Source organism: Sinohyriopsis cumingii, chromosome 15, assembly GCF_028554795.1.
Source record: "Sinohyriopsis cumingii isolate HCF-2022 chromosome 15, ASM2855479v2, whole genome shotgun sequence".
Taxonomy (NCBI): domain Eukaryota; kingdom Metazoa; phylum Mollusca; class Bivalvia; order Unionida; family Unionidae; genus Sinohyriopsis; species Sinohyriopsis cumingii.
Genome location: NC_142975.1, coordinates 13339334 through 13355476, shown reverse-complemented (window position 1 = coordinate 13355476; position 16143 = coordinate 13339334). Strand labels below are relative to the sequence as shown.

The 16143-nt window shown below is 41.0% G+C and overlaps 1 protein-coding gene, 1 long non-coding RNA gene and 2 other non-coding genes across 4 annotated transcripts; 3 read left to right on the top strand and 1 right to left on the bottom strand.

The window, feature by feature from the left end:
• The first annotated feature begins 2065 nt into the window (after nt 1–2065).
• On the top strand, nt 2066–8628 carry LOC149781281 (uncharacterized). Its single transcript, XM_089934689.1, has 2 exons — nt 2066–2522; nt 3309–8628. Exon 2 carries the CDS (start codon nt 4207–4209, stop codon nt 8626–8628), a length of 4422 nt encoding a protein of 1473 aa, XP_089790815.1. The 5' UTR covers nt 2066–2522; nt 3309–4206.
• A 120-nt stretch (nt 8629–8748) lies between these two features.
• Nucleotides 8749–10398, top strand: LOC149781280 (uncharacterized). The gene is made up of 2 exons (XR_016414498.1): nt 8749–9230; nt 10017–10398. It is a non-coding gene; the product is annotated as an uncharacterized LOC149781280 (long non-coding RNA).
• A 3401-nt stretch (nt 10399–13799) lies between these two features.
• Trnam-cau (transfer RNA methionine (anticodon CAU)) lies at nt 13800–13889 on the bottom strand. Its single transcript is given in 2 exon segments — nt 13800–13835; nt 13853–13889. It is a non-coding gene; the product is annotated as a tRNA-Met (tRNA).
• An 887-nt stretch (nt 13890–14776) lies between these two features.
• Trnam-cau (transfer RNA methionine (anticodon CAU)) lies at nt 14777–14866 on the top strand. The gene is given in 2 exon segments: nt 14777–14813; nt 14831–14866. It is a non-coding gene; the product is annotated as a tRNA-Met (tRNA).
• Nucleotides 14867–16143: the final 1277 nt, after the last annotated feature.

Genomic DNA, 16143 nt, shown 5'->3' with positions numbered 1-16143 from the left:
CGCTACTGTTGTCTTATTAACGCAACATAACTACGTCTACAAGGCAAAGTATTTCACTCTTCTCTGCTTTCCTTTTTATATTTAGGCCTATCTATTATAGGACTTCATCAGCCGCCATATTTGTCGTCAGCAAGCAGATTTACTATTAGATTTAGTACTATTATTAGCAGCCCTACTCCTACCTCATACACAGCAAATCAAGTTGAAGCTACGACATCGTAGCTAATTTACTGTTGACTTAATACAGTATGGTGTTTGGCAGTTGAAATAAATTCATTGACTCTCAATATACTTTTAGGAATACATAAACAGAACGCAAAACAAGCTTTCGGTAAGCTGACTTGCTTCAGTGTGCCTTGTTACAAATGGTAACTTTTGGTGATTGCATATAGGACAAACTGGCAGGTTGCCCATCGTCCAGGTAAAATCACAGGGGCTCGTATCGTATAGACTTTATTTCCACGTTAAAGTCGTGATTGTGAGGATAGCAATTATATAGTACATGTATGACGAGTCAATTGTAATGTAAGCAACGATACGAGACCCTGTGATTTTACCTGAACGTCACTATTTATTATCACCAAAGTTGACGGAAGTTCCTGAGATGACAGGGTTAGCGTCGAAGTAGTTGAATCTGATGCTTGGTATAGACTGACCTTCGGCGTGGAGCGTGGGCCCACATGCTCATCAGATGACTTTTTCTTTCTGCTGCTCGTGTATGCCAAACTCGATTCAAGTTTTTGACTTTTTCATTTTGTTTACAATTGTTCCACTGCTCCTGTGCACATTTATGTGCCATATCTGCCTTAAGACCAGAATGTGCAGCAATGAAAGCATCCATAAAGTCGCTATATACAGTAGTTTATAACGCACATCCATTATTAGCATTGGTAGTATACAGAATATTCTTAAATAATATGTAATATCAGCTAGAAAAATATAGATATTAAAAACTCTTTTAAACAGTATGTTGCCTATGTCACTGATTAACACACACGTGTGCGGAAGGCAGCTTTCAGATGTACTGTGCGTAGCAGCAGTGTAGTGGTTCAGGGGTAGTTGGCACTAGCTCTGCAGTCGCATGCTTGGCCAGGGTCTTCATCACAGGCCAATTACTGTATTTTATGAATTGAGTGCATTATACAGGCCATGGTGCATCTTACATGGCTATTTGTATACTCGCTCAGGTCCACATGGCCAATATGTGGCAGGGTTCACACAAAATTCTGAATGATAAATTCAAAAACTTTTCCCAAACTTTCAAAGACCACAAACATAGATTTCCAAGATCTATCTTTGCTAACATTTTGTATACAAGTTATATGAGAAAACAATGAATGCAAAAAAATACAATATTGCTTAACGATGAAATGAAACTGAATGGGCCACCAAAACAAAGAAACCAGGAAAACTCGACTATATCTGAATCTAACAATTGTGATTGTGGAAAAAAATTGTTTGGGTTTATTTCAATTTTCAAAGACTTTTAAGGACCTCAGGGTAATCTGCTCCATCTTACCAAACTTTCAATGCCTTAAAATGCTACCTCGTGTTTCACAAACTGTCAAAGACCTTCAAAGACCATATGAACCCTGTGTGGGTCATGTAATCAACCTCAGGCTGTAAGAGCCATGCCTATAATTGTCAACCCATTCATGTATATTCTGTAGCACGAATCATACAAATTTGAAATTAACAAATAATTTATGCTTAGGGATCACCAATGAAGGACGTCCGCAAAATGTACTGGAATACACGCAGTAAGCCTAAATGGACTGTTCAACACAATATCTAACAGGGCCCCAAGTGGCCGAATGGTCTAAAGCGCTCTCCATTACGGGATCACTGCCATCTCACCTCAGCCTGCGTGGGTTCGAGTCTCGGATTCAGCCAATGTGGGTATGTCAAAAGCTTGCCAATAGCTTCTCATGGGTTAGTGGTTCTTTCCGGGGTTTTCCCGGGTTCCTCCTCCACCGCTGCCATGTATAGCCTATCGCGTCCTGAAAAATGGCGTTAAACCCTACAACAACAACAACATCTAACAAAAAATACTAGCATGCTGTGATGTTTTACCCCAACCCCTTGTATTATACATGTATTTATAAGTCTGTAAGTGGAGCCAGGTAAGCTTTGTTTTTCCAAGTGCCTAAGTTGGCTAATCCTCTTACGTAACCCAGTCTTTGTTTGAGCTCTTGAGTGGAAATCTGGCGGGAATCTTTGTACATGGGAACACGTGACGTAGACAACTTCAAAGAGCCGGAAGCCGACAATGGTAGGCTGGACAGTACATGGGGACACACAGACTGACATTTTTATGATTGACAGTTCGATCAAATGACCAGAGTCCGTCGCCATCCAATCGGGATGCGTTGTAGGTGGGACTTGATTCGAGAAGCTGGAATAAGACTTGTACAAGCCTGAAATTCGTCAGTTGGTGTTTAAGAGTCGCAGTGACACACACTCCGTTAGCCATTCGTAAAAATTGGCGGAATTTAGGAAATTCATGAAATAGCTTCGATCAGGTAAGTTTGATGTTACGTTGATTCTGCTTGATACGACTGCTGTTAATTGAAGAGAATTTGTCGTATGTATACATTTTACTTGTATTGAAGTATGAATAGTTAATTATGACCTTAATATTTTGCATTTTTTTCATGACTTTAGCTAGTACCTTTGTTTACGATTGATTACGATGTTGATTCGTTGCATCATTATTCCTAATGTTACTATGTACACCTTATTTGTGAGGCGAAAATGTTCTCTTCTTTCGCTAGTAATATGTGTGCATATTATTTCGTGGATTATTACGTTTACGCCCTTTTGAAAGGACGATTTGTATTTGTGAAGAATTGTATTGCTCGCTAGCCGCTATAAGAATTAATATTTCTTTGCGTAGTTATATTTTGGTAGACAAGAAATTTGTTTACGTAATGATAGATTTTGCCATTGAGTAACGGATTGCCGTTTATCACCATTTGAATGTGAATATTGTGGATTTGGTACGCTTGTGTAGGAAATATATATAAATATATAGATAGTCATATTACTAATCGTAGTAATATTTTAGTACAATCATGTTTGAAATATTTTGTATGTATATACTGATAGGGCTCAGTATGTAGATATTTGAATCCTTTGTGTGATTGTGTTATGGCGCCATTTTTGTAAGCGGCGGAAGTGTATGGGAATTTCGATGTGTGCGCATGCGCGACCCAAATGTCCCGCCTTAAACTGATGGTTCAGTTCAGTGACGTAGTGTGAGGGAAGATTTTTATAACCCTATGCTAATGCATTATACCTTTCAACAGGAAGCTTTCGGGGGACGAAAGAATTTCAGAGAATTTCGGGGGACGAGAGAAGTTCAGAGAATTTCGGGTGACGGTGAGAGATACCGAGTGAATTTCGGGTGACCTCAAGGGATACCGTCAAGGGTTCCGGATACTAGAAGACGAACCGGAAGTCAAGATAACGGCAAGGAACAAGGATTATAGAAGAGGAAGCGGAAGTGGAGATCACGAAAGGAGAGAAAGACAAGGGAACGAAGAGATTTAGATGAGTAGCACTCAAGAAGGGAAAAATCTCCTCACACTGTGAACTCAAATGATGATCAAAGGGATCATTGGGTGAAAGAGAGACATTGATTACTTTAAATTCTTTTAAATTTCATTTATTAAATTGTTATTGTTTAAATTTCATCTTTGTATTTCTTTTAATTTAACTGTCGGCATGGCTGACTGGGGGCTCGTAGCCATAAATATATTTAGTCAATAAATAATATAGTGTCCAGAATTAACCTTCTGAATAAGGACCAGGGGAACTTCTCATAATTCGTTAAAGTCTATAAGAAGAACCCCACCCCTAGACAACCACTACACCCCCACAGTGGGCGCTTCGTCCGGGATATGAATTAGACATATATATTATTTTGGGACTTAAAGTTATTGGTAGAAGTATTAGTGAACAGTGTGAGATATTTTCCATTCTTTGTATTTGAAATTTTGTGATTTTCTCATCTTGTATTTTTATTGTCATATGTGCAGGCTTTGTAGATCTTCCATTCATAGCAGTACGTGTGAAGCAGATATCGAACAAATATCTTACCTGAACGAAACTAGTTGTTGTCGACAGGTAAGTATTTAAACTGGTATTACAAATATCTGTATATTGTTTGAATTTTGAGACAAGGTATCACTTTACATTAGTATAATGGCTACCGAACGACAAATGATAAAGGAATACCGCGCCATGGGGTCGGAAGATCTTGGATACGAGGGAGATCGCCTGGCAACCTTTGTAGAAGAAAGGATCAAGGAATGGAAGGCCGAAAAAGCAGCGGAAAGAGAAGCCCAGAGAGAACTAGCCAAGATAGCAGCGGACCAAGAGTTAGCCAAGATAGCCGCGGACCGAGAAGCCCAGAGAGAACTAGCCAAGATAGCAGCGGACCGAGAAGCCCAGAGAGAACTAGCCAAGATAGCAGCGGACCAAGAGTTAGCCAAGATAGCAGCGGACCGAGACGCCCAGAAAGAGCTGGAGCTAGCCAGACTCGCTCACACTCTGGAGATGGAAAAGGTCAGAGTTGAAGCTAGGACCAACGGACGGGACGACGCCAGTACAAGCTCTGGAACAACCGGCCGACCTTTCATCGACCACCGGATAGTCCAGATCAACATGTCACGCTTCAATGATAGGGAGGAGGCTATTGACGATTTTCTCGTCCAGTTTGAGAAACTCGCACGCGCTCATCAGGTCCCTGAACAGCACTGGGCCATTAATGTCTCAGCCTTTTTGCAAGGTGCAGCTCGGGAAGTCTACCACGGCTTAACTGCAGAAGAGGCTGATGACTACACTGCCCTCAAGAAGGCGCTTCTCTGCCATTATCGGCTGACCGCCGAGACTTACCGGAAACTTTTCCGGGACTCGGTGAAAAAGGTAACAGAGACCCACTCTCAATTCCACAACCGTGTTCGAGGTTTATTCGAGAAGTGGATGAAAATGGCCGAAGTCGAACGCACGTACGAAGGGCTACGCGAGGTAATACTCAAGGAACATGTCCTGGGTACTTACCGTCGCGAGTTGACAGTTTTCTTAGCAGAAAGAGAACACCGGACGCTCGAAGAGATCGCTAACATGGCGGAGCGATACGAGCAGGCGCACTCGAAGAGTGGAGGTTCCGGGGTTGCTGACCGACCCCGACCCTCTGAGTCGCGTCGTATGGGGGAGGTTGAGCCGGCTGTCCGTAACCGTCAGGGCGACGGGAAGGTCGGAGGGGCACCTACAGGTAGGGCTGCCGCCTATCGACCTGGACAGGCCTCACCCACGAAACCAGGACTTGCAAGTCGGCGAGGGCCGCCGACATGTTTTAATTGCAAGCGCCTGGGGCATTTTGCCAGGGACTGTCCCAAGGGCAGGCAGACCCAGGTGAATGTCGTAGCTAAGAAGGAATGTGTGCCGGAAGCGAGTCGCAACCCAGCCAACCTTGCGGCCGCAACTGTCAATGGTGAAGGCGCCACCATCTTGTATGACACTGGGTGCAGCGTCCCCGCGCTTGTCGACAAGAAATATGTCAAGCCGGAGGACTATACAGGGGAGGTAATAGAAGTTCAGTACGCGAACTGCGCGCGTGACTCATTACCAGTAGCTGTCATTGACCTCGATTCACCATACGTGAAGGGGAAAATTGAAGCTGCTTGCTTGGAGGGGCTATCACATGACGTCATATTGGGTTGCCGTTATGTGTTACCCCAGCCGAACCCCGAAACCTGCACACCTATGCCAGTGAGTGCTGTTGAAACCAGGGCCATGAGTCGACAGCCGAAACAAAAGCCAATCCAAGTTACATCGACACCGGTTAGTAATGTTATTCCAGCGGAGTTAAGGAAGCTGCAACAGGAGGACGCAACTCTGGCGCAGTTGCACAAACACGCAGAAGCGGGAACAGAAAGGGAAACTCCGAACGGCGCGGTGAAGTTTGTCTACAAGAAGGGAATCTTGTATCGCCACGCCAGGAAACACAACGAACACTTCAAGCAAGTCGTCGTGCCAAAGGAAAAGCGTTGCGAAGTACTGAAACTTGCACACGAGAGTCTCATGGGTGGACACATGGGAATTGCTAAGACGCGTGACCGTCTTGTAAAAGAGTTTTACTGGCCAGGGGTCCAGGGAGACGTAAAACGGTTCTGTCTCTCCTGTGACAAATGCCAGAGAATGGCACCGAAAACGGATCAGCGACCCATCCCTTTGGGGAGTACGCCCCTTATCGATGAACCATTTAGACGTGTTGCCATGGATTTAATCGGACCGATAAAACCCGCGTCTGCGCACGGAAATCGATATATTTTAACGGTTGTCGATTATGCTACACGCTATCCGGAGGCCGTTGCGTTGCGTAACATTGACACGGAAACCGTCGCGGAAGCTCTGTTTGCGATCTGGTCAAGAGTCGGAGTGCCCGACGAGATCTTGACCGATCAAGGAACACAATTTATGAGTCGTGTGATGGCGGAGGTGAATCGTCTCATGTCGATTAAACACCTCACGACTACACCGTATCACCCCCAATGTAACGGATTGGTCGAACGGTTTAATGGGACCTTGAAAAACACGCTCAAGAAGTTGTGCGAAGGCCGCCCCAAGGATTGGGACCGGTATATTCCGGCCATGCTTTTTGCATACCGGGAAGTACCGCAAGCGAGTTTGGGGTTCTCTCCCTTTGAACTCTTGTACGGGAGAACCGTACGCGGCCCAATCGCCGTACTGAGACAGCTGTGGACAGACGACCACGCTGTAGAGGAAGTACGCACTACCTACCAGTACGTCGCGGACTTGCGCAACAAACTGGAAGAGGTTTGTTCTCTCGCGCAAGAAAATCTCAAACGAGCTAGGGCGCAACAGGCGAAAAATTACAATAAGCGCGCAAAACCACGTCAGTTTGAGGTAGGGGACAAAGTGTTGTTGTTGTTGCCCCAGGAACACAACAAGTTGCAAGTTTCCTGGAGGGGTCCATACGTCGTCACCAAGAAGGTCGGAGGTCAAACCTACCGGATACAGCTACCGACGAAAGAGAAATTGTACCATGCCAATTTGCTCAAGAGGTACCGGGAAAGGGAGACCGCCAGCGATTTTGTTGTCGCAGCGATAGTCACCGAGGATATCGAAGGCGATACGGAAGGTGCTAACACTGTCCCGAGCTGTCCATTAACGAGGGCCGAGACTCCGTCGGACGTGGAGTGTGACCCCATGTTAACTGAAGGGCAGCGGAACGAGATAGAGACCTTGCTGGCCGGATATTCCGACGTGCTAACAGAAAAACCCGGGAGGACGACGCTTGTCGAGTTCGGGTTAAAGATGGTGGACGACCGACCAGTTCAGCGTAAACCCTACCCCTTGCCCCACGCGAAACGACAAGTTGTAAGGGAAGAAATCGAGCAGATGATTGCTCTGGGAGTAATCGAACCTGCCGACTCTCCGTACAGCTCACCAGTAGTCTTAGTGCAGAAGAAGGACGGCACCCATCGGTTCTGCGTCGACTACCGGAAGCTGAATCAGGTGACAGAATTTCAAGTTGAAATGCTACCTGACCCCGAACATATCTTCGCTTCGGTCTCGAAAGCGAAATATTTTTCCAAACTGGATTTGTCCAAGGGGTATTGGCAAATTCCGGTAAGGAAAGAAGACCGACCGAAGCTTGCTTTTGCTACTCCCGACGGGACATACCAATGGTTGGTGATGCCGTTCGGGGTACAAAACGCGCCCAGCGTCTTTACCAGAATGATGCGGAAGTTGTTGGAGCCCTTGCGCGATAGGGGTGTCCACAACTTCATGGATGACCTCTTGTTAGCTACAGAGACATGGGGTGAACACCTCGCTCTGTTAGCTGACGTTTTGGAGCGGCTACGTCAGGAGGGCTTGACAGCCCGCCCTTCCAAATGTCACCTTGGTTTCAGGACATTAGACTATTTAGGACATACCCTGAGCCAAGGCACGCTGTCTCCAGAGAAGTCGAAGGTGGAGCAGTTGAGAAACGCCGCACGCCCCACCACGAAAACGGAAGTGAGGTCATTCCTGGGACTGGCCGGATATTACCGGAGGTATGTCGCTAATTTCAGCGCGATTGCGGGCCCGTTGTCTGACCTAACCAAGAAACGGACCCCGAGTAAGTTCGTTTGGACAGATGCGTGTGAGCACGCATTCCAAACGCTAAAGGATAGACTTACATCCGACGCAGTTGTTCGTCTACCGGACTTGGATAAAGAATTCGTTCTGCGCACCGATGCATGCGACACGGGACTGGGAGCAGTACTGCTCCAGGAGCATGACAAGACGCTTTTTCCTGTCGCATACGGCAGCCGGAAGTTGTCTGCTGCCGAGAAGAATTACTCAGTATCGGAGAGGGAATGTCTCGGAATCGTGTTCGGCATATCACGGTTCGAGCGATACCTATATGGACGTAAGTTCATATTGGAGACCGACCACCAACCACTCGCCTATCTGGCGCAGGCAAAGTTGTCCAATGGTCGATTGATGCGATGGTCGCTGTTTTTACAGCAGTACCAGATGCAGATCAGATACGTGAAAGGATCTGAAAACGTAGGCGCAGATTTCATGAGTAGAAGCGCCGAAATGATATAGATCATTTGTTATATTTTCGTGTTCATACTCAGTTTAGCATTTAGTTCATTTTGCTGATTTTGTTCTTTATATCGTGTAACACTTTTGCTTTTTTAGTTTGAGTGAATAAAATCCTGATTTTATTCTCAAGCGTGGGGGGATGTGATGTTTTACCCCAACCCCTTGTATTATACATGTATTTATAAGTCTGTAAGTGGAGCCAGGTAAGCTTTGTTTTTCCAAGTGCCTAAGTTGGCTAATCCTCTTACGTAACCCAGTCTTTGTTTGAGCTCTTGAGTGGAAATCTGGCGGGAATCTTTGTACATGGGAACACGTGACGTAGACAACTTCAAAGAGCCGGAAGCCGACAATGGTAGGCTGGACAGTACATGGGGACACACAGACTGACATTTTTATGATTGACAGTTCGATCAAATGACCAGAGTCCGTCGCCATCCAATCGGGATGCGTTGTAGGTGGGACTTGATTCGAGAAGCTGGAATAAGACTTGTACAAGCCTGAAATTCGTCAGTTGGTGTTTAAGAGTCGCAGTGACACACACTCCGTTAGCCATTCGTAAAAATTGGCGGAATTTAGGAAATTCATGAAATAGCTTCGATCAGGTAAGTTTGATGTTACGTTGATTCTGCTTGATACGACTGCTGTTAATTGAAGAGAATTTGTCGTATGTATACATTTTACTTGTATTGAAGTATGAATAGTTAATTATGACCTTAATATTTTGCATTTTTTTCATGACTTTAGCTAGTACCTTTGTTTACGATTGATTACGATGTTGATTCGTTGCATCATTATTCCTAATGTTACTATGTACACCTTATTTGTGAGGCGAAAATGTTCTCTTCTTTCGCTAGTAATATGTGTGCATATTATTTCGTGGATTATTACGTTTACGCCCTTTTGAAAGGACGATTTGTATTTGTGAAGAATTGTATTGCTCGCTAGCCGCTATAAGAATTAATATTTCTTTGCGTAGTTATATTTTGGTAGACAAGAAATTTGTTTACGTAATGATAGATTTTGCCATTGAGTAACGGATTGCCGTTTATCACCATTTGAATGTGAATATTGTGGATTTGGTACGCTTGTGTAGGAAATATATATAAATATATAGATAGTCATATTACTAATCGTAGTAATATTTTAGTACAATCATGTTTGAAATATTTTGTATGTATATACTGATAGGGCTCAGTATGTAGATATTTGAATCCTTTGTGTGATTGTGTTATGGCGCCATTTTTGTAAGCGGCGGAAGTGTATGGGAATTTCGATGTGTGCGCATGCGCGACCCAAATGTCCCGCCTTAAACTGATGGTTCAGTTCAGTGACGTAGTGTGAGGGAAGATTTTTATAACCCTATGCTAATGCATTATACCTTTCAACAGGAAGCTTTCGGGGGACGAAAGAATTTCAGAGAATTTCGGGGGACGAGAGAAGTTCAGAGAATTTCGGGTGACGGTGAGAGATACCGAGTGAATTTCGGGTGACCTCAAGGGATACCGTCAAGGGTTCCGGATACTAGAAGACGAACCGGAAGTCAAGATAACGGCAAGGAACAAGGATTATAGAAGAGGAAGCGGAAGTGGAGATCACGAAAGGAGAGAAAGACAAGGGAACGAAGAGATTTAGATGAGTAGCACTCAAGAAGGGAAAAATCTCCTCACACTGTGAACTCAAATGATGATCAAAGGGATCATTGGGTGAAAGAGAGACATTGATTACTTTAAATTCTTTTAAATTTCATTTATTAAATTGTTATTGTTTAAATTTCATCTTTGTATTTCTTTTAATTTAACTGTCGGCATGGCTGACTGGGGGCTCGTAGCCATAAATATATTTAGTCAATAAATAATATAGTGTCCAGAATTAACCTTCTGAATAAGGACCAGGGGAACTTCTCATAATTCGTTAAAGTCTATAAGAAGAACCCCACCCCTAGACAACCACTACACCCCCACACATGCGGACGTAAGCAAGGTCCTTTACACCACCTCCCCCATTGTCCGTATTTGAACACCCCCTCCACCCCATCTTTGCGAATGTCCTTTATGGATGATCCCTGAATCCATCTTTCTCAGCATTTGCACATTACTAGCCCTTGAATTGTACTTTCTCTGATTATCATTCATGGTACATGCACTTGAATTCTAATTGCTCTGACTGATATGGATAAGCACAACTTGGCGTATGTTGTGAAAGCATTAAGTCATTAAGCTTGGGAGGGTCATCAGTTCTGTTTGATATGGCGATGTTTTTCAGATGCACTTAATTTAGCATTCATCTCAATCTCAAATAACACAAAAAGATAAACGATAAATATGCTTGGATCTAAGTTTTGGAAATATATTCTGTAAAATATAGTAAGGTTTCCTGTTGCATAGGGTGTATTTAATACAACAATATTTTGGATTTAAGTATCTAACTTCTTGTCGTACCTTTAGAGCCTTGTGAGGTGTTATGTACTAATCTTTCATTACATTTAAGCTATGCATATTTGTAGGTGGATTAATACATTGATGGCGGAATGGACTTGTTCTAGGCATATAGTGAATCAATATTCTCTGTCAGTAAAGCCGTTATAAAGCTAAGTTTATTTGATGTACACAGTGACCAATAGAAAAAGTGCGACTTCAATATTATTCAGAAGATTATATATATTAAACTCAGTTCAGAGTTAGAAATATAGATTCAAGAAATGCAGATAATAATAATACTAATAATAATGATAATAATGTGTGGGGGTGTGCTTATTCCTTTTAGGTGCTAATTGTAAGTGATATGGTTATACAGTGTGGTTATCAATATTTAGCCCAAAAAGCTGAATATATGTAGCATTCACTAAATAATGAAAGACAAGTCAAAAGAAAATGGCATTGGAGAACAAAGTAAACAGTTAAATAGTTAAAATAATGACTTTTTTCTTTAAAAATATCAATACACTTCACTAGTTTGTTGATACTATAATCAGTCATTGAAATTTTTCTTACTTGACCTGGTTGCCTGGTGTACCATATATTATGTAGGATTGTGACCAATTTCTTTATAATGACAAGTGGGACTGAGACTTATTTGTGACTGACAAGTCAGTATTTATGATACTGCTCTTGATGGAAAGACTATTAAACAAAGTTAAGGCAAACTGGGATATTACCAGACATATTTAGTGTGACTTTTACCCATAACACTTTTATGACACTTGCTTATGTTATTATCTATTAAAGTGAAGATGTTTTCAACATGTGTCTCTCAGGGTTACAGAGTGTTTTCCAACAGCCTTCGAGGAAGACAAATATATGTATGTTTCTTTGTATGATATTTAATGACACGTAAGCACAATACTGGCTATATAGCACAACTTAAAGGTTAAGTTCTATAAATGTTAAGATAAAAACTGCAAAATCTTTCATAACATAAACTCTATAAACATAAAAATGTAGTCCTTTACGGTAAAAGGTAAAGACGATAAAATTCTACAAATGGTACCATATATACTTGTTTAGAAGATCAGTCCGACTGTGAACTGCACAGATCCAGATCTGTCAAAGCATAATGCATTGGCAGATCTGGGTCTTTCCAAGACAAACTCTTACACATTTTGTATCAAGTTGCCAGTTTGGGATGCTTAAGTTTTATTCCACCAATTAGAGAATTAGAAAACATGATTTAAAAAACCTGTTGTAGTTGTTGCTGTCGTGGGATTTAACACTATTTCTCAGAGCAAGATAGGTTAAGAAAGACTAAGAATCAACATGTAACATTTGATCATTAATCAATAAAGCATGCATAAAAATAATTTCATAGAAAATTTGCATGTCAACATGGCTCTAAACTTCATTCCAATTTTAAGAAGGCTTATATGAATGAAAAGATATTGTATAAAAAAATATGTACCTGTAAAGATCAAAATACTGTTACAGCAGATTATTATTAGTATTATTATTAATATTCCCACTAGGTAGGGTCGACCGCCAAAATGTCGTGTCATTGGGCTAAGCGCTTTACTTTGGTTGCCTTAGCACAATATACCTTTAACAGATTTGTTTCCATTAAATATCGATCATTCAGTGAATATGTTTGTAATCATTCATTGGCCAAATAGTTCAAAGAGCTCTAATATTGTTAACCAAGAACTTGCCGGTCACAACAAAAAGACTTTCTCATTTACATCCTTTACCTTAAACAATAAATATCAGCAATGCCAACATTAAATTCACACAATCAGTACGAAACCTAGGTGTTACTCTGGACAGTACTCTCACATTGCACCAACATGTCATGCAAGGCTGCATATATTGAGCTGAGACACATCAGCTCAGTTCGCAAATATCTTTCAGTCGATGCCACTAAAACACTTGTGTGTTCATTAGTACTTTCAAGACTGGACTATTGTAACTTAATTCTGTCTGGTTCATCTTAAAAATATCTATTCCAGAAACTTCAAAAAGTTCAAAACACAGCTGCTCGGATCATGCTTAGAGTACCACAATCAGAGCACACCTCCCCGCTGCTCTGTACCCTACACTGGCTATCCATTCGATCCAGAATCAAACACAGAATTTGTTCTCTGTGCTACGTTTCACTGTCGGGCTCTAGTCCAACATACCTATCTGACCTCACCCATGTGTATACACCAGCAAGATACTTACACTCCTCTTTTGACAATCGTATACTCATTATTCCCACTAAGAAAACAAAGTCATATGGCCAGCGTTCTTTTGCATACCAGGGCCCAGCAAAGTGGAATGAATTGCCCACTGAACTTAGACACAAAGACACAGTGATCACATTCAAGAGGGCTTTAAAAACTCACTTATTTCGACTGCAAGAACAAACTTAAAGACCTAATAATGTTTTCCTACCTGAAATATTCTCAGCATGTTTTTTATTTTTTTAAATGTTTTTCTAATTTCATGGTGTTTGTTTTTGTACTAATATTATTATATGTTTTTTATCTTATTGGTGTTGTCTAATGTTGTAAAGCGCTTAGAGCTTCTAAAGATTAGGCTATACAAAGTCCTCATTATTAATATGAAAAGATGAGAAAGCCACCACCTATAAAAATAAAATTTATTTTATAATAACAAATAACCAGAAACAACAACAACCTGCAACAAGAATAATGTAAAACTAAATAATGAAGGAAAAAAAGAATATAAAAAAAAAAACTATGCCCCAGGTGAGGATCGAACTCACGACCTTCAGATTGCTCCATTATTATGATTATGAGACTGACGCGCTGCCTGCTGCGCTACCGAGGCACTTGTTTAAACTACTTCACAAAATTTTGATAAGGGATATAAACATAGACTGTAAGATAAATAAAACAGCTGTATAACGCAAGTCTTCAATGCAAAGAAAACCCACGTTTTCAGCTTCCCTTTTTAAATTTAGGCCTCTCAGACTATTTTAGCTTTAAATAAAATTATAAAAATAAATGAATAAATACATAATAATTTAATAATTCACTCATTAAAAATGTCTTGCGTGATGAAAAAAAAGGAAAACAAGCGTGAAACAAATCTGACTCGTCTGAAAAAAAAAAAAATTATTTTCCTAAGCTGGTGGTATACCTATAGAAGAAAGAAATTACGACTCGCTGACTAGCGTCAACAGAGTGATCCGTTTATGTTTCCTGTTGTCTAATGTGTATCTGCTTAGCTACGATGTCGTAGCCTCAACTTGATTTGTTGTGGTTGACGAGGTACGAGTAAGGGTACTAATATTAGTACTACCAGCTGACGACAAATATGGCGGCTGATGAAGTCCTATAATAGATAGGCCTAAATATAAAAAGGAAAGCAGAGAAGAATGAAATACTTTGCCTTGAATCGTAGTTATGTTGCGTTAATAATATAACAGTAGCGTTATTTTACTATAGAAACAGATATTTTATTTATCTTACAGTCCATCTCTACTGGTTAGAGACCAATTCTCGCCGCGTACCAATTGTCGCCATAGTAATAATAACGCGTGACCGCACGCGAAGTTTTGGTTCCTGTTTAGAAAATAAGAAGATTGATTTAAGCTGACAAGTCCGAGCGAAAATAAGCATAAGTTAAGTCCAGTAAGTCAAAAAATAACCAAAGGTGGGGATAATTGGTCTCCAACCAGTTATTAAAATGTCTTTGAGCTCGTTAGAACATGTGCCTCGGTAGCGCAGCAGGCAGCGCGTCAGTCTCATAATCACAATAATGGAGCAATCTGAAGGTCGTGAGTTCGATCCTCACCTGGGGCACAATGTTTTTTCTTTCTCCATTATCTTGCCTTACCTAATTGTTGTTCTCAATTATCTGTCTAACCTAATAGCTGGTGTATGTTCTTTTTTAAAATTGTTATTACTGGTGGTAGCTTTCTATTCTTTAAATATTATCCATTTCTCTCTCACTCAGGTTAGTCGTTAACAATATTAGAGTTCTTTTAACTATTTGGTCAGTGAATGAATACAAACGTATTAATTAAATGATCGATATTTAACTGAACAAAGATCCCTGAAAGGTAGATTGTGCCAAGGCAACCAAAGTAAAGCGTCTAGCCCAAGGACACGACAGTTTGGAGGCCGATCCTACTTAGTGGGAATAATAATAATAATAATAATCTTATTATTATTTCTTTATTTCCTGGACCAGATTATCTTTGAGTCATAAAGCTACCGGCATACCAAAACTTTTTGTTCAGAAATCATGAGATTTATAAAATTGAGTATATGTCTTTTATCCGGAGATTTGGAAGGCCAGAAAATAAATCTCATCAACAACAAAAAAGAAGAAAAAAAAAAAGAAAGAAGTAGTTCAAAGACACTTACCTCTTTTCAAAATCAGTCTTTTCGTTGTAACCCAGCCTTCGGCTTCCTTGACAGTTAAAAAGCATCGTGGCCTCACGATACGCCAAAAAATCAATCACAATTATTTTGCTGTTTCGATTGTTAGTAATTAAAAAAATGTCCGATTGTGTGTACAGGAAATCCAAAATCGCATCCAGACAGGCTGTTTTTAGCTGTCAAAAATACATTAATCCAGTAAAATTTATTATCATAAGCATACACTGAAACTTGAACCTGAAATCCTGAGATTTTTTAAAGTGCAAATTCGAGGATTTAGTGACGGATCTCAAAACCGGATTTTCGGACTAATATCCAAAGATTTGGTAGGCCATAGGCCACACCTTCATGAAAAACGTGGTACATTAGATTAACTTTCTACATCTGTACGTCCCTCTGTTCTACTGTCATATTAAAACTGTATTATTCTCTCATTACAACTATCGATAATCTGTGCTTTATTTCTTCAAGATCACACGTATTTACCTTTATTTGAAAGTGTTTATTTTCTCACATGTATTTACTTTTATTTGAAAGTGTTTATTTTCTTGAAGATTTTACAACTTTCTAAACTTTATATTTTTACAGCCTTACACTTTATTTCCACGTTATAGTCACAGTTGTGATGATTTGCCGTTAGACCACTTACCTACTTACCTACCTGGGGCCCCAAGTGGCCGGGTGGGTCTAAAGCG

Excerpts from the sequence above, each read along its gene's own strand:
- LOC149781281 (XM_089934689.1), top strand. The coding sequence starts at position 4,207 with ATGGCTACCGAACGACAAATGATAAAGGAATACCGCGCCATGGGGTCG.